The 18,472-nt window shown below is 43.5% G+C and overlaps 1 protein-coding gene across 1 annotated transcript in view; it reads left to right on the top strand.

Moving 5' to 3' along the window:
• The window catches only part of LAMC2 (laminin subunit gamma 2), a 91,865-nt gene that overhangs the window by 18,957 nt on the left and 54,436 nt on the right, over positions 1-18,472 (top strand). The window contains exons 3-5 of the mRNA XM_068239672.1: positions 467-584; positions 1,899-2,000; positions 5,631-5,767. Coding sequence (XP_068095773.1) covers positions 467-584; positions 1,899-2,000; positions 5,631-5,767 — 357 coding nt within the window. The remainder of the gene's footprint in view (positions 1-466; positions 585-1,898; positions 2,001-5,630; positions 5,768-18,472) is intronic.

Genomic DNA, 18,472 nt, shown 5'->3' with positions numbered 1-18,472 from the left:
GACCAGATTGTGAGCTCCTCCGAGGGACAGTTAGTGACAAGACTATATATACTCTGTACAGCGCTGAGGAAGATGTCGGCGCTTTATAAATACTAAATAATAATAATAATTTGCTGTGTCTCATATCTATGATGCCATCCAGTGGCGTCTTGAGACGCAGCTGTATCATTCTTAGGGTACATCTGGCTGTGGGGCGGAGGAATGATTTGTACTGGGGACACATATGGCTACTGTGGATAGGCCTATACTGGGGAGGGGGCTTATACATCAGTCAATTACTTTTTCCTGGTTTCTGAGAGAAAAGTAGGTACCTCGGCTTATATACGGGTCAGCTTATATGTGAGTATGTACGGTAGTATAAATATGGCCTTGTATGGCTGGAAAAAGGGAAGTCATGGTACAAATAATACAGTAAAGCCTGTTTTTTTTTAGTGAATGTCCATTTCTTCTGTTTACACCCTTACAGGATCTGTAAATACTCAATGTGATAATTACGGGCGGTGCAGCTGTAAACCTGGAGTGATGGGTGAAAAGTGTGACCGATGCCAGCCTGGCTTCCATTCACTTACTGACAGTGGCTGCAGGTAAATTTGAGTACTTGAAAAATGTGTGAAGATTTTGGCAAAGAATGATAGCTTCATACCACACAGACAGATGAAGACCTGTTGAAGTTTGTATCGGTTGCCTGCACTCAGAAGTGTTTTTCTCAGCCAAGCAATAGGAGGTTTATAAAGTAGTGCAGAGAAAATGTGATTTATAGCCCTGGATTATCACCCCGTACAGTGAAGAAGACAAAACAAAACCAGTTCACAACCTAGTTGTAAGTAACATAGTGGACTTTGTTTATCTCATCATGTCACATGTCTCCTCCAATACTCTCTAAAAGAGGTATTGCTGCTCTGAATACTATGTTTAGTAAACCCAACATAGCTTTTGAGCCGCTGATTATAGGGGTGCAACCATTCTTAATTATTGGATTTATACAGCAAAAGTGCAACAAGGAGACTACAGGCAACCACTAACCTCTGCTGAAGTCACACTGGAAAATTCCCAAAATGCAGCTGTCACTACATGTGTTTATTTATCAAAGCTACACTTAAAGAGGAACTGTCGCAAAAATCTTAAAATTTAAAACACATACAAATAAGAAGTGCATTTTTTCTGGAGTAAAATGGGCCATACATTATTTTTCTCCTATGCTGCTGTCACTTACAGCAGGTAGTACAAATCTGACATTACCAACAGATTTTTGGACTAGCCCATCTCCTCATAGGAGGGGGGGGGGTCTCCGGGTTTTCTTTATTTTTAAAAGTAAATGGCAGTTGCTCTGTTCAACTGCCAAAATAGTGTGCAGTGAGTTGGGAGGCTGGCCAGCATCTTTGTATAAATCTTTTTCCCGGAGTGTCTTTATAAAGAATAAAGGCCATGCTGAGAATCCCCCATGAAGAGATGGACTAGCTCAAAACAAACCTGTCGGTAATGTCAGATTTCTACTACCTACTGTAAGTGACAGCAACATGGGAGAGAAGTAATTTATGGCTCATTTTACACTGGAAGAAATGTACTTCTTATTTGTATGTGTTTTAAATTTTAAGATTTTCGCGACAGTTCCCCTTTCATGTTTTAAATTTCATTTCCCACCTGTTGATTGTGAAAAGATTTACATATTTTCATAATACTGTATATCATAGTAAATACTTTAGATTGCCTTTTCTTTGTATGGTGTATAGCTATTTCAGCTATCCCTGCTATGTTTTAGCGTTCCTATCTATGTTGATTGACAACCTGTCAATGTCTGAGCAATCCAATTAACAGTAACATACCTGACCCTCATCACTGCTGGTTAGTGCCCGGGCATCTCCATTCATATTAATTCTCCACTGTCACCTCTTGCTCAGGCGCCAGGGCTGTCCATGTGACCCAGCGGGCAGCAGCCAAGGATGTGATGCGGATGGCAAATGCGTATGTAAAGCCACTGTGACTGGAGAGACCTGTGACAGGTAAACGAAACTTCACTATTTTCTGTTCTTATTTTTAGTGCTTACAGTAAATTAATGTCTGAATGTGCTTGTGCATTGGCATTGCTCTATTACACAGCTGCACATAAAAGGGGAACCACAACATACTTGGCCTAGGGGCACAAAAAGTATAAATCCGGCCATGGCAGCGCCTGCAGTTGTAGGGAAGCCCAGAGCTGCAGGGGGCCCCAACTACCAACCTCCCCTTCCTCCGATACAGGGGACTGTACTTCGGATCGAGGGCTTGATTAAAAAAGCGGTGCTAACAGTTAGCACGCTGGTGAAAAGCCCTTTATCACGCCTAAACTCAGTTTAGGTGTGATAAGTTTAGATGTGATAAGTTTAGGCGTGATAACTACAGCACCAACTGGGTTAGCACCGCAGTGCACAGCTGATCAAAAGGTTTGCGCTAGCAAACTCTGGTGCACTTAGCAAAGAGTTTAATGGCGCTGCTTTGCGTGCGATCTAAACTTATCTAAACTTATCACGCCTAAACTTATCACGCCTCAACTGGCTTTTCACCAACGTGGTGCAATGGTTATCACGCCTAAAGTCTCTAACTGGGTTAGCACCGCTTTGTGAATCGAGCCCCATATGTTTATGTGGCTGCACTTGTAATGGTGTGAAGATCATGATGGCCACACTTGTGTTATGACCCTTGTGAGATGGGCCCCAAAACCGTGGAGGGCACCAAAGGGAGGCAAGGGAAGGCGTGTGAACATTGGGGGACGCCATCAAACTCTTATGGGGGGCATGAATTGTAGTTACGCCACTGTAGCTGAGTACTAGCCACTGCTATCATTTTTATGTTTAAGTTACTTACGTCACTTCCTGCTATGCTGCCCACTGTACTTCCACAGTGCAGTCGGCAGCATTGCAGGAAGTGACGCGAGCGGTGGAACGCAGAAGTAGGTAAGTCATTGCTTCCCCCGCTGCCTGACAGAAATGAAATGCTGTGCAAATAGTTGGAGGAGGAGCTTGGACGGGGGACCTCAGGTGAGGGAGGGGGGTCTGACCCCTCCTCCCCACATCTGTGCCCCCTGCTCCCCATCCTGGCTGTTACCCCCTCCAGGCTACCTATACTGCGGGCAATGATACTACCTATGGGGGGGGGGGGGGCGGCATCCTCACAAGTTTCCCTCAGGCGGCAAAAAGACTAGAACCGGCCCTGTATGTAACCTCCCTCTCCCCTAATTATAATCATCCTAAACTATGACAAACCCTCTCTGACACTAGACTTTCATTACCTTCAAAATGTTGGCCATTTCGTTTGTTTAAAGGACCACTATGCGAAAATGTGTAAAATTTTAAAGACGTATTCGTTTTACTTTTGTCTCAGAGTAAAATGTACCATAAATTACCCTTTTCCTTTGTTCCTGTCACTTACAATAGGTAGTAGGAATGTGACCTAACAGATTTTGGACTAATCCATATCCTTACGGGGGATTCACAAGAATTCCTTTATTTTCAAAACCACTCCCTGGATGGCAGTAGCACACTCCAGCTGTCAGAATAGTGTGCACAGGATGAGATTGACTTTCTTGCACCATTATAAAGGCTGTTTCCAAAGAGTGCTTTGGAGAAAAATACTGAAAATCGCCTATTCTGTCAGATTTGTACTAGCTACATAGGAAAACAGAAATTAAAGGAGACCAGAGGCGAAAAAAAAACGAATGAAATAAATGATTGTATCTATCTTCCTTCTCCTAAAAAGGACTTTTTAAGATATTCCACAGTTTTATTTTATGTTTAAATCTACTTTTTAAGTTTTAACTGTTCTTTTTATTTTTGCTCAATGACACATTCATTGGAGTATGCCAGAGCTAAAATGTATGACCTATTGACCCTTTTTATCTCTTTCCTGCTCTCAAAAGCCATTTTCTGCTAGGAAAGTGTTTTATAGTTGTAATTTCTTATCAGTAAGGGTCACACTGTAGTCACTTCCTGTCTGAGTCAGGTCTGAGTCAGCCACTTACATACCTGATATTTAACGCTTTCAGGCAGAGAAAGAAAAAAAATGAACACCGCATAGTTATTTGGCACTGTACATACACATGTCTATCTCATCATGTCACATGTCACTTCAGGTATACTTTAATATTGCACTTTACTCTGGGAGACACCCTACAACTAACACACATTTACTTTATTTTAAATCTTACAAATTGCCCATCACTTTTTCTAGAGCGTTATCTACTAGGAGATAATTTTCATCTTCTCTTTAAATTAACTTTCCAGCATTTTACAATTGAAAAAGTACCAAAATGTTGGTGTAAAAAGCACTATCAAAATTATTTTGGGTGTTTTCTTGATTGCTGGTGGTTTAAAGTGCATTTATGAAATGGTGTGAAAATATCAACTAGGAGAAAAGTTAGGAGAAAAAGTGAATTGCATATGGGCTCCAGTGTCAAAATTCTTCCCCCTTAAATAGGTGTTAAGGGTTTCAGTGGTTGAATAGTTAAAAATCACCCATGGCAACCAAAAACAACATATAACTGTAGAATAGCCAGTTACTTTTCTGATCTGCTGGTGTTAAAATCTCTGGATGTGGTAGGAACATTAGATTGGGAGCTCTGCTGGGCAGAGCAGGGACAAGGTCCTCCAGCACCCAAGGCTGAGACACCAAAGTGCGCCCCCCTATCCCTCCCACTCCAGCTGTCACACACTGATTGCTATTACACTAAGAGGGCCACAGGGCCCACAACCTCCCCAACACCTTAATATCTAGTTATCTGGCTTGCAGTCACTGCTATGTATCCCCTTTTCTTATTTCTTTCTGCTTCATACACAATTAGGAATGACAGCTGAATGAATTGTGCACCCCCTCCTACACTGCGCCCTGAGGCTGGAGCCTCTCCAGCCTATGCCTCGGCCCGGCCCTGCTGCTGGGGGACAATGAAGTGTTCTATTCAGTTCAACGTACAGGAGTCTTGCATTTCAGCCGGCTCAGAAATGGACCCATTCAGAACATACGGTCTCTGCTCACCATTGGAATTGGAATTGCAAGGTCAGGGGCGTAACTAGAGGGGAACAGAACCTGCAATCTCAGGGGGTTCCGAGCTGCGGGGGGCCCAACTTCCATCCTTCCATTCCTCGGATACAGGGGTCCAGCCTTCAGATCAGGTGTTTTTGTGGCTACATTTGTTATGGGTGTGAAGATGATGATGGCCACACTTGTTTTTATGATCTTGTGAGATGGGCCTCCAGGCCGTGGAGGGCACCAGGGGGAGGTAAGAAAAGGGGGTCTGAACATTGGAGGTCCCCAAAGTTTCACTGGGGGGCCCCAGGAATTATAGACACGCCACTGAGCAAGGTGCATAAAAATATTTGTGCAATTTAGAATTCCTGCCTCCCAAATCTCGATACATGCGATAAAATAATTTTTGGGGTGTTTGCTTTTGAAATAGTTTCATAAAATGACATAAGCCAGACGGGATTTTCTTGTGTTCTGTTTCTGATGTAGACGGAGTGTACAGTAGCAGGTGTTCTGCCATAAGAGTACTAAGCATTAGGTTTGTGGCTCTCTAGATAAAACAACTTGAGCCGATTCTACATACAACAGACTTGATGGATTCCACATGTGTAATGCTGCTGCTCTGCTGTCTTCACCAGATGTAAGCCTGGCTATTATAACCTGCAAGAGGACCGCTCAGAGGGATGCTTGCAGTGTTTCTGTTATGGTCACTCCTCCAGCTGCAGCAGCTCCACAGATTACAGTGCAACCAGGATCACATCCAACTTTGACAAAGGTAAGATAAAAATCATCAAAAAATAGTCGATTTTTGGTTTCATAGCATGGAGGCACATCGTCGTTTAGATCAATTGCTGAAGGAGACTCACCAGGATATCGCTCGCAGAGTGTGGGCCTCTAGTCCATTCACCTTCATTTGACCACATGGTTTTCAATTGCCCAATAAAGTCTAATCTCTCGATGGAAAATGTGTGGTCATCGTAAAGGGAACCTGATGCAAGAAGCATATGGCGGCTGCCATATTTATTCATATTGACACAGTGCAATCATAGAAAATATAAAGGATGCCACAAATCGTGAACGGCACTGTGATAAAAGTCATGCCATACCTCTTGGTGTTTACACCTGGCACGGGTTCATTGGGTACATCACATTCCGTGCCAGGTCGTTTTTCATACCTGAAAATTCAGTCTATCAAACCTGCAAATGTAAAACAAGGTAAAGCTGTATTCGGGGGTGTTGCTCCTGCTTTTTACCATGGTGGTTAGTTGGGAGTAAACCAAACATGAATTTTATAGTTTCAGGGCCTCTGTATCACTCTCCACCCACTTGCACTTCAGTACAATGGCGCTGCACAAATAATCATAGACATTTACTGGAAACTAAATGTAGCCAGTTATGGAGAAGCAATAATAACACTGCTAAAATCGGAAGTACTTGACTACTAAACAGGGCCGGCGCTACCATAGAGGCAAAGGGGGCAATTGCCCCCAGGCCCCAGAGCCTGTGGGGGCCCCCAAGGTGCCCCTCCAGCTATAGTGACCCATGAGAGAGGGGATGCTGTGTGTATACTCCGCATAGGAAAAGGAGGAGTTGAATAATGGGAACCCCAAAAATGCTTTTTAGGGGACATGAGATGGACACCTAATGATATTGTGTGACTGGGGAGGGGAAATTGGATCTGGCCTGACAGATGGCTCAGGGGCCCTGGGGGTGATTTGGTTGCAAGGGGGGCATCATGAGGGCCCCAAGTGACTTTTGCCTCAGGGCCCCATTGTAGCTTGAACCGGCCCTGCTACTAAAAAGCATTTTGTTGTCATTCAGCACTAGACTGAATCCAAACTTACCATCCTAACCCTGACCCTAGGCAGAAACACACTGAAATGATCATAATAAAAAATACAGTCATGCTTATGGTAGCGGCGATATCTCATCTGAATCATTCTGCACCAGGATGCAATGATCTCAAAATTTCACTGCAAGGCTTGGACAGAATTTGAAGTGAACCGGAGTTGATAGTAATATAGAGCCTTTAATAGTTATTTCCTTTTAAACAATACCAGTTGCCTGGCGGTCCTGCTGATCTTCTGGCATCAATAGTGTTTGAGTCACAGCCTTGAAACAAGCATGTGCCTAATCCAGTCAGACTTGAGTCAGAGCACCTGCTCTGCATGCTTCTTCATAGCCTATGGCTATAAAAGTATTCGAGACTCGGCATCAGCCAGGCAACTTGCATTGTTTAAAAGGAAATAAAAATGTCAGCCTCCATATTACTTTCACCTCGGGTCCCCTTTAAGGACTCAGAAATATTTCAAAGAGGAATAGCTTCAATGTCATCTAAATCTGGAAACCCTGTCCTCATAATATATTAATACAGTTCTATTCTCAGCTCTGCCATTTTAATGTGTGCAAACCATTCCTTGATGGATAACTTAGAAGATGTTTAATTTAGACTAAGAACTCTTAAGAGGTTTGGGAAATGCACAGCTAGTCCGAGATGTTCATATTTCTGTACTCTGGAACTTTATTTGTCATTAGAGATGGGCCGAACGGTTCGCCGGCGAACGGTTCCAGGCGAACTTTGGGGGTTCGCGTTCGCCTGCATCAGGCGAACTTTTGCGGAAGTTCGATTCGCCCCATAAAGCTGTATTGAGCAAAATTTTTCGACTCCATTTTACTGTCAGCAGACATGTTATTGTGAAACACACTGCTTTCAGTGTTAAAGACCCCACCCACCCTCCCTTCAAGCTAGGTCCTTTTATACCATTTGACTCAGTTGTCTGCCTACACTAATTAGTTATGGGACAGCTGCTACACACTCTGCTAGGGAGATTTTAATTGGCCTCCCTCCTCCCACCTCCCACCTCCTCCCACCTCCCACCTCCTCCCTCCTACCGGAGGGAGGAGGGTCTCTTCTGCCAGGGAATTATACTATTTTAAAAACCAGTATACATCATACCATAGCCGGGAATCGAACCCAGATCTCACTGTGTGGTGGGCACGTCACCCTAAGCACTGTACCACTACAGTAGTAAGTGAAGCTTGCCTAAAATTTAACATTTATGCTCAACGCAATAGAACCATTAGGTTGCTTAAAGGAGAACTGTAGTGAGAGGTATATGGAGGCTGCCATATTGATTTCCTTTTAAGCTATACCAGTTGCCTGGCAGCCCTGCTGATCTATTTGGCTGCAGTAGTGTGAATCACACCAGAAACAAGCATGCAGCTAATCTTGTCAGATCTTACAAAAATGTCAAACACCAGATCATACCATAGCTGGGAATCGAACCCAGATCTCACTGTGTGGTGGGCACGTCACCCTAAGCACTGTACCACTACAGAAGTAAGTGAAGCTTGCCTAAAATTTAACATTTATGCTCAATGCAATAGAACCATTAGGTTGCTTAAAGGAGAACTGTAGTGAGAGGTATATGGAGGCTGCCATATTGATTTCCTTTTAAGCTATACCAGTTGCCTGGCAGCCCTGCTGATCTATTTGGCTGCAGTAATAATAATCCAAACATTTGTATAGCGCTTTTCTCCTGTCAGACTCAAAGCGCTCAAGAGCTGCAGCCACAGGGACGCGCTCAAGAGGCCACCCTGCAGTGTTAGGGAGTCTTGCCTTGAACTCCTTACTGAATAGGTACTTGACCTAGCCAGGATTCAAACCCTGGTCTCCCATGTCAAAGGCAGAGCCCTTAACCAGTACACTATCCAGCCACTGTAGTGTGAATCACACCAGAAACAAGCATGCAGCTAATCTTGTCAGATCTTACAAAAATGTCAAACACCAGATCTGCTGCATGCTTGTTCAGGGTCTAGGGCTAAAAGTATTGGAGGCAGAGGATCTGCAGGATAGCCAGGTAACTGGTATTGCTTAACCACTTGCCGACCGCACGCTTATACCGTGCGTCGGCAAAGTGGCAGCTGCAGGACCAGCGATGCAGTATTGCGTCGCCAGCTGCAGGCTGATTAATCAGGAAGCAGACGCTCGTGCGAGCGGCTGCTTCCTGTCAATTCACGGCGGGGGGCTCCGTGAATAGCCTGCGGGCCGCCGATGGCGGCTCGCAGGCTAAATGTAAACACAAGCGGAAATAATCCGCTTTGTTTACATTGTACGGCGCTGCTGCGCAGCAGCGACGTAAGGCAGATCGGCGATCCCCGGCCAATCAGCGGCCGGGGATCGCCGCCATGTGACAGGAGACAGCCTGTCACTGGCTGCACAGGACGGATAGCGTCCTGTGCAGCCCGGATCTCCAGGGAGGGCCAGGTAGGAGAGGGAGGGGGAGGATTTTGCCGCGGAGGGGGGCTTTGAGGTGCCCCCCCCCCCGCAACACCCGGCAGGCAGGAGCGATCAGACCCCCCCAGCACATCATCCCCCTAGTGGGGAAAAAAGGGGGGCGATCTGGTCGCTCTGCCTGCACGCTGATCTGTGCTGGGGGCTGCAGAGCCCACCCAGCACAGATCAGCTAAGACAGCGCTGGTCCTTAAGGGGGGGTAAAGGGTGGGTCCTCAAGTGGTTAAAAGGAAATCAATATGGTAGCCTCCATATACCTTTCACTACAGTTCTCCTTTAAGCAACCTAATGGTTCTATTGCATTGAGCAAAAATGTTAAATTTTAGGCAAGCTTCACTTACTTCTGTAGTGGTACAGTGCTTAGGGTGACGTGCCCACCACACAGTGAGATCTGGGTTCGATTCCCAGCTATGGTATGATCTGGTGTTTGACATTTTTGTAAGATCTGACAAGATTAGCTGCATGCTTGTTTCTGGTGTGATTCACACTACTGCAGCCAAATAGATCAGCAGGGCTGCCAGGCAACTGGTATAGCTTAAAAGGAAATCAATATGGCAGCCTCCATATACCTCTCACTACAGTTCTCCTTTAAGCAACCTAATGGTTCTATTGCATTGAGCATAAATGTTAAATTTTAGGCAACCTTCACTTACTTCTGTAGTGGTACAGTGCTTAGGGTGATGTGCCCACCACACAGTGAGTTCTGGGTTCAATTCCCAGCTATGGTATGATCTGGTGTTTGACATTTTTGTAAGATCTGACAAGATTAGCTGCATGCTTGTTTCTGGTGTGATTCACACTACTGCAGCCAAATAGATCAGCAGGGCTGCCAGGCAACTGGTATAGCTTAAAAGGAAATCAATATGGCAGCCTCCATATACCTCTCACTACAGTTCTCCTTTAAGCAACCTAATGGTTCTATTGCATTGAGCATAAATGTTAAATTTTAGGCAAGCTTCACTTACTTCTGTAGTGGTACAGTGCTTAGGGTGATGTGCCCACCACACAGTGAGATCTGGGTTCGATTCCCAGCTATGGTATGATCTGGTGTTTGACATTTTTGTAAGATCTGACAAGATTAGCTGCATGCTTGTTTCTGTTGTGATTCACACTACTGCAGCCAAATAGATCAGCAGGGCTGCCAGGCAACTGGTATAGCTTAAAAGGAAATCAATATGGCAGCCTCCATATACCTCTCACTACAGTTCTCCTTTAAGCAACCTAATGGTTCTATTGCATTGAGTATAAATGTTAAATTTTAGGCAAGCTTCACTTACTTCTGTAGTGGTACAGTGCTTAGGGTGACGTGCCCACCACACAGTGAGATCTGGGTTCGATTCCCAGCTATGGTATGATGTATACTCATGTATGTATCCCCAGCTATGGTATGATGTATACTCATGTATGTATTCCCAGCTATGGTATGATGTATACTGGTTTTGAAAATAGTATAATTCCCTGGCAGAAGAGACCCTCCTCCCTCCGGTAGGAGGGAGGAGGGAGGAGGGAGGATAAAATCTCCCTAGCAGAGTGTGTAGCAGCTGTCCCATAACTAATTAGTGTAGGTAGGCAAATGGTATAAAGGACCTTGCTTGGAGGAGGGAGGGAGGGTGGGTCCTCCAGCAATGATGTGTATTTCACTCAATTAGGTGTTGCTCCAGGTATTAGAGCTTTTGAAACATGTTTTCTATCATTTTTCCAGCTGATAGAATGTTTTAAAACTTTGAAAGTTCGCCTCCCCATTGAAGTCTATTGCGGTTCGCGAACTTTTTCGCGAACCGAACCTTTTGCGGAAGTTCGCGAACAGGGTTCGCGAACCTAAAATCGGAGGTTCGGCCCAACTCTATTTGTCATTAGAATGGCCTATGTAAGGACAGTAATGCCTGTCAAGTTGTTATACTGTACCTGCCTTTCTTTCTTTGCTTTTATGTTGCTTTAATTTTTTACTTCAAAAGACTCTACACCCCCCTCACCCTCCTTTGCTTTACAATCTTGAGTTGATTGTACACACTGCTGAATTGTACTGTATAACAATTAAAAGTTGTTTCTTTTGGAGATTTGCTCTCGTAAAGTGTTTATTTTGTATCTTTGTTGCAAAGACGCTTGATGCAAAAAAAAAAAGTTCACTCAAAAATTCCTGAGTTACAGATTGCCCAAAACAGAAGGTATTTGTGATTATTCAGGTTGAAGTGAGCATATGATGTCTCCCACAATGCATCACTGTTTAATATGCAAATCATCCCTTTGTGTATGGATGATTTGCATATTCAGCAGTGATGCATTGTGGGAGACATCATATGCTCACACCTACCTCAATAATCACAAATACCTTCTGTTTTAAAAAGGCAAACTGTTTTGCATAGCATTTTAGTAATTTTTTTAGGTGGGCAATCTGTAACTCTGGGTGTTTCAAGTCCCACCCCATAAAGCCACATTAAATTCATGTGCCATGCACTGATGAGGACCGACCAGTCTGAGACAGTCTGTATCCATGTTGGATTGTTGTGACTTTGTACAATAAACAAGCTGACACATCATTGCATTCCAGCGGTTCTGGAGGTGTGTTTAGCTTACAGGGACAACAAAGGAATGATTTGCTTACTCAAACCTGAATAATCACAAATACAGGTGAAATTCGAAAAAATTAGAATATCGTGCAAAAGTTCATTTATTTCAGTAATTCAACTTAAAAGGTGAAACTAATATATGAAATACTCATTACATGCAAAACGAGATATTTTAAGCCTTTATTTGTTATACTTTTGATGATTATGGCTTACAGCTTATGAAAACCTTAAAATCAAAATCTCAACCCATTAGAATATTGTGAAGATGTTCAATATTCTAGGCTCAAAGTGTCAGACTCGAATCTGCTAATTAAAACACCTGCAAAAGGTTCATATTTCATAAATTACTTTCATCTTTTACGTTAAATTACTGAAATAAATGAAATTTTGCATGGTATTCTCATTTTTTGAGTTTCATCTGTGCCTTCTGTTTTAACCTCTTTGGGACCAAGGACATTACAGTTACATCCTCTGTGTGGCTGCCTGCTGCTGACAGGGCATAACTGTATTGTCCTTGAATTCCCTCCGCTCCCGACACGATTGCATGTACCTGAACAGGGAGTTGCAGCTGTCATCAGCAGACATCGCCCCTCACTGATCAGGAGCCATGGAGATTGGCTCTTGATCATGTGACCACTACGATCGCCATTGATTGCAGTGATCACTAAGCAGTGGCGGCAGCAGAAGAAGGAAGGAAGAAGAGGACCCATTCACCTCTTCTGACATTGCTCCCATGCTCGTCGCTCCACCTTCGCTCTGTCCGGCATCCAGCCTTGCACTCAGGGCTGGTTCAAGTAACAATTGGGCCCTAGGGCAAAATTAGCCTGGGGGCCCCCCAACACACCCCCTCTGACCAAAAAGTGTCATTAGAGGCCCTTTGTTTCAGCCAAATTTCCCTCCTGGGCCCCTGAGCTGGCTGCTGACCCTCCCCCAATCGCCTCCCACTGCCTGTAGTGTTGGGTCCTAGCTTGATGGCATCATCGAGCCAGGACCCGGTACTTAGCGGCAGTGAGAGGCTAGATGGTGGGAAGAGAAGAGGCTAAGAGAACTGCTCCTCACTGCACCTGGGGTGGTAAGTAATGCCTGCTACTGGGGACACCTACCGTATCTATACTGGGGAAACCTATGCCTGGCTATCTATACTGGGGAAACCTATGCCTGGCTATCTATACTGGTGGCACCTTAAATGCAAAAACTGCTCTGGTCCTTGAGGGGGAATTATATGCCGGTCCTCAAGTGGTTAAGAAGGCAAACTTCTGTTTTGCATAGCATTTTAGTAAGAGTGCTTTTGGTCATTTTTAGCCTCTTACACCCTCCTAAGAGTTCTGGTTCACTAATCACCATGTGCTTGCTGGGCAATCTGTAACTCTGGGTGTTACAGTACTTCAGTTTTCCAAAATTCCTGTGTTGAGAAGAACTGATTCACATATTGACATTACAGGTTATTACAAAAGACACATAAGAAAAGTCTTGTACCACCAATGTGAGTTGCAATCAACATTTATGCCTGGCAAGGTATTGTAATTATAATTACATTGTTTCAGGCCTATAGTCTAAAACTCGTTACAAATACATTTTTTTTTCACAGTGATTGCCGTGTTTACAGCATGAATTAATATAAATGTGGCACACCAATCCCACCATTAGTTTTTTTAAAATATTAAAGTGGAGCTGTCAGCCATACTATTTAAGAAAACAAAAATATATAAGTAGATAAATACTGGCTCTACGTATATAACATATGTATTGCACTGTCCACGTTTTGATTTTAGTGATTTTTCTATAGTAAAAAATAAATCCTTTCCATTTTGTCTGTGTTTATCTTGAAGCCAATCCTGACATAATTTCCTCCCTTACTCTGTCTGTGTATTATTGCCTGCCCCCTCCCAGTCTTCAGACACTCCCACCCAGGTCTGCAGTAGAACGTGCATTGAGAAATATTGGCCAATCAGAGAGGAACAAAGTTGTGGGAGGGGAGAACAGGAGAAAAAGTGGCTTCCGCCAATTAGGCTGCATTAGTTAAGTCTGAGGGGAAAGTAAGGAAGAAAAAAAGAAAACCCAGTATGCCCTGCAACTTCCTTTAAGTGGCAGATGTACCAAATAAGAGCCAGGGAAACTGGGGAATGATGTTTTATTGGAGAAGAAAAATAATACCAGATAAAAATAAAGAATTGATTTGTGATTTTATGCCCAACCGTTACTCTTTAATAAGTCCCAGTCCATCTCTGCACGAGCTTCCCATATACTGCTGTACATTGTGAATTTCCTGCATAGTGAGTGTATTTGCTCAGTGTGAGTCTCTGCTATGCATCATTATGAGTTTCCCTATTGTTAGATATCTCATCATCACTGTGTAAACTCCCTGTCAGGAATGTTATGTCGGGAAGGAAGCTGGCTTCCTATTTGGTGCACTGTGAGCTCCCTATGAGGCCTCCGGCACAGCGGCGGTGCTTGTGTAGTGTAACTCTGTCATCCAGTTCTCACAGCTATCAGAACTACAGATATTTCAGACAAATGTGTTATTTATGAGGGTGGCATTAATATTGTTCCAGTAGTCACATGTCCCCTAATTACACTGATGAATAACATTGCGAACATATTCTTAGCCTTTCCATAGCCAAAAAATGAGTGTGCAGATCAGGGGTGTCCAGCTCAATCGCATAAGGGGTAAAAATTTGAAACATAATCTAAGTTGCCGGCCAAAACGAGGGAGTAAACTCTGACAAAACATTCAGTTAAAAACATGTTTTCTTACTTTTTATTACCCATACAGTTATCATATTTGCTTTTGTGCAGAAGTATTATTGTATGTTTACAAATTATAAGTTCCCAAAGTACAGTTTATCTGCACTGAAAGCTGCCATTGTAATTTATTGCATAGCTGCTATATTTATAAATTACAATGTATTCAGTTAGAATGTGTCTTCTTCTTTGTTCACTTTTGGCTGGTATTTAGCTGAGACGCTGTTAGCAGTGTTTAGATTATCTTGTTTGTTTTCTTATCAGCTACTGTTGTAATTGCATCCTCAAGTTGGCAAAGGCCCTAAGCTTCCCATTGAAGAAGCAAGTGCTGTGTTTAATTGTTTGAATGCTGTTCTGTTTTTTCCCCTAGTAGTACCTTTCATGCTGGAAATAATTTTTTAGAGCAAAGAAAAAATCCTGGGTTTTGTACCACTTTAACCCTCTTAGCGGTAACCCCGAGCTGAGCTCGGGGTAAGCGGCCGCAGTGGATATCTCAGCCCCTGGTTGGGCGATTCACCTAATTTAAAGTGCTGTATGCGCAGCTAGCACTTTGCTAGCCGCGCGTACAGTTTGATCACTGCCGCTGTGCGGCGATCGTCCGCACACAGCGGTGGAAGAGGGCCCCCTCTCCCGCCAGAGCCCTGCGCTGCCCGGACCAATGACTTCCAGGCAGCGCTAAGGGCTGGATCGGAGGCGTCTGACGTCAGGACGTCGGCTGACGTCCATTACGTCATTCCGATCAGGAAAAGCCAAACAGGGGAACGCGTTATATACGCCTTCCCCTGTTTGCTATTGATGCCGGCAACGATCACACTAGAGGGACACATGCGCCCTCTAGTGGTGTATCATGTAGCTACCAGTCTGGTAGCTTTACGTGAATCAAAATTTTTTTTTTTTTTAAATGTATTTCTGCCTATTTGGCAGAATTAATGAACCACCGGGAGGGTTAAGGCCTCTTGCACACTGCACGTGATTCTGATTCAGATTCCGCTTTTTAATCAGTTTTTACATCCGATTCAGATTCTGATTTGCAGTTTGCTCCCTGCACACTGCAAATCGGAATCTGAATCGGATGTAAAAACTGATTAAAAAGCGGAATCTGAATCGGAATCGTGTGCAGTGTGCAAGAGGCCTTAGATTTAATATTTACTGAACACCCTCAAACTGTGCAACAACCTTTTCCAATAATTAAACAGCAAATTTGCATGCGTTGCTTCAAAAATGCACCCTCTGAAAAACACCTAGAGGCTCAAGCAATTTCTTCAGCCAGGGAAAACCTAGCTTTCACTGCCGCATCATTTTGGCTGTTGCTTTGCTACGCATTTCCTAATGCAATTGCAGACTGCCTTTTCATTCTTGGACAGTTTGATGTTTTCCTTGAAGAATATATTTGGCTTACTTAGCTCCATGTTTGGTATCAAAATGCAAAATATATGCTGTACTCCAACACTGCCTTATAACACAAAATACATACTGGTTTGTCTTCTCGAAGCAGAAATCTACAGTGGTTTGCAAAAGTATTTGGCCCCCTTGAAGTTTTCCACATTTTGTCATATTACTGCCACAAACATGAATCAATTTTATTGGAATTCCACATGAAAGACCAACACAAAGTGGTGTACACATGAGAAGTGGAACGAAAATCATACATGATTCCAAACATTTTTTACAAATAAATAACTGCAAAGTGGTGTGTGCATAATTATACAGCCCTCTTTGATCTGACTGCAGTCAGTTGCCTATATACATTGCCTGATGAGTGCTAATGACTAAATAGAGTGCATCTGTGTGTAATCTGATGTCAGTACAAATACAGCTGCTCTGTGGGAGCCTCAGAGGTTGTCTAAGAGAATATTGGGAGCAACAACACCGTGAAGTCCAAAGAACACACAAGACAGGTCAGGGATCAAGTTATTGAGAAATGTAAAGCAGGCTTAGGCTACAAAATGATTTTCAAAGCCTTGAACATCCCACGGAGCACTGTTCAAGCGATCATTCAGAAATGAAAGGCGTATGGCACAACTGTAAACCTGCCAAGACAAGGCCGTCCACCTAAACTCACAGGTCGAACAAGGAGAGCGCTGATCAGAAATGCAGTCAAGAGGCCCATGGTGACTCTGGACGAGCTGCAGAGATCTACAGCTCAGGTGGGAGACTCTGTCCATAGGACAACTATAAGTCATGCACTGTACAAAGTTGGCCTTTATGGAAGAGTGGCAAGAAGAAAGGCATTGTTAACAGAAAGCATAAGAAGTCCCGTTTGCAGTTTGCCACAACCCATGTGGGGGACACAGTAAACATGTGGAAGAATGTGCTCTGGTCAGATGAGACCAAAATGGAACTTTTTGGCCAAAATGCAAAACGCTATGTGTGGTGGAAAACTAACACTGCACATCACTAAGAACACACCATCCCCACTGTCAAATTTTGTGGTGGCAGCATCATGCTCTGGGGTGCTTCTCTTCAGCAGGGACAGGGAAGCAGGTCAGCGTTGATGGGAAGATAGATGGAGCCAAATACAGGGCAATCTTGGAAGAAAACCTCTTGGAGACTGCAAAAGACTTGAGACTGGGGCGGAGGTTCACCTTCCAGCAGGACAATGACCCTAAACATAAAGCCAGGGCAACAATGGAATGGTTTAAAACAAAACATATCTATGTGTTAGAATGGCCCAGTCAAAGTCCAGATCTAAATACAATCGAGAATCTGTGGCAAGATCTGAAAACTGCTGTTCACAAACGCTGTCCATCTAATCTGACTGAGCTGGAGCTGTTTTGCAAAGAAGAATGGGCAAAGATTTCAGTCTCTAGATGTGCAAAGCTGGTAGAGACATACCCTAAAAGACTGGCAGCTGTAATTGCAGCAAAAGGTGGTTCTACAAAGTATTGACTCGGGCCGAATAATTACGCACACCCCACTTTCCAGTTATTTATTTGTACAAAATGTTTGGAATGATGTATGATTTTCGTTCCACTTCTCACATGTACACCACTTTGTATTGGTCTTTCACGTGGAATTCCAATAAAATTGATGCATGTTTGTGTCAGTAATGTGACAAAATGTGGAAAACTTCAAGGGGGCCGAATATTTTTGCAACCCACTGTATATCCGATTTTCCATCCTTCATGAAATTGTCTTCCTTTTCATTAACTTTTCTCTTCTTGGACATTTTGGCATGGATTGTTAACACTTCTAATCTCTGCTTGTGGAAAAACCAATTGGTGCCAGCCCGCTGTAGCTCCACCCCACATTGCACACCCAACAGCGTAGTTATGCAGCATAGCATGATGTCGAAGGGCATCAAAGTGTTGAACTTAGTCTGAAGGAGGTGACACCATGTTAGATTATTTCCAACAACAGCTCTCCTAGCGGCAGCCATTATGCTCCTTGCCCGAGTATGTCTGACATCCGAGCTGGTGGGGAAAAATCCAATGTCAGAATAACCTTTGGAAAGGGTTATAGTGTTAAAACAAGGTTAAAGCTGAACTCTGTGATGCCATAAATAGAAGTGTTGTTGAGTACTAACAGTGATTAGTTTTACATTTAAATATTTGCTATCTTTGCTTAACAGAATACCCAAGCAGCCAAAACCACTAAAAGTATAGGGGACCAAAAAGCTCTCCTACTAAAAAAAGCAATGCTTAGTGTGATTTGCCTTCTTAAACCATAAGATATTTGGGATAATTCAGATTTAAGTGTGTAATTGTGGTTTCCCACAATGCACCACTGCTGAATATGTAAATGATCTCTTTATACCCCTAAAGCCAGGCTTACATCCAGAACTGCTGGTGTATAGCAAGCCTATAGCTTTAAATATTACAGAGCCACGTCAACCCAATATGCAGACAGCCTGTTTCGGACTGTTAGTCCTCCTCAG

This window comes from Hyperolius riggenbachi, chromosome 6 (assembly GCF_040937935.1).
Source record: "Hyperolius riggenbachi isolate aHypRig1 chromosome 6, aHypRig1.pri, whole genome shotgun sequence".
Taxonomy (NCBI): domain Eukaryota; kingdom Metazoa; phylum Chordata; class Amphibia; order Anura; family Hyperoliidae; genus Hyperolius; species Hyperolius riggenbachi.
This window is presented reverse-complemented; position numbering and strand designations above follow the sequence as displayed.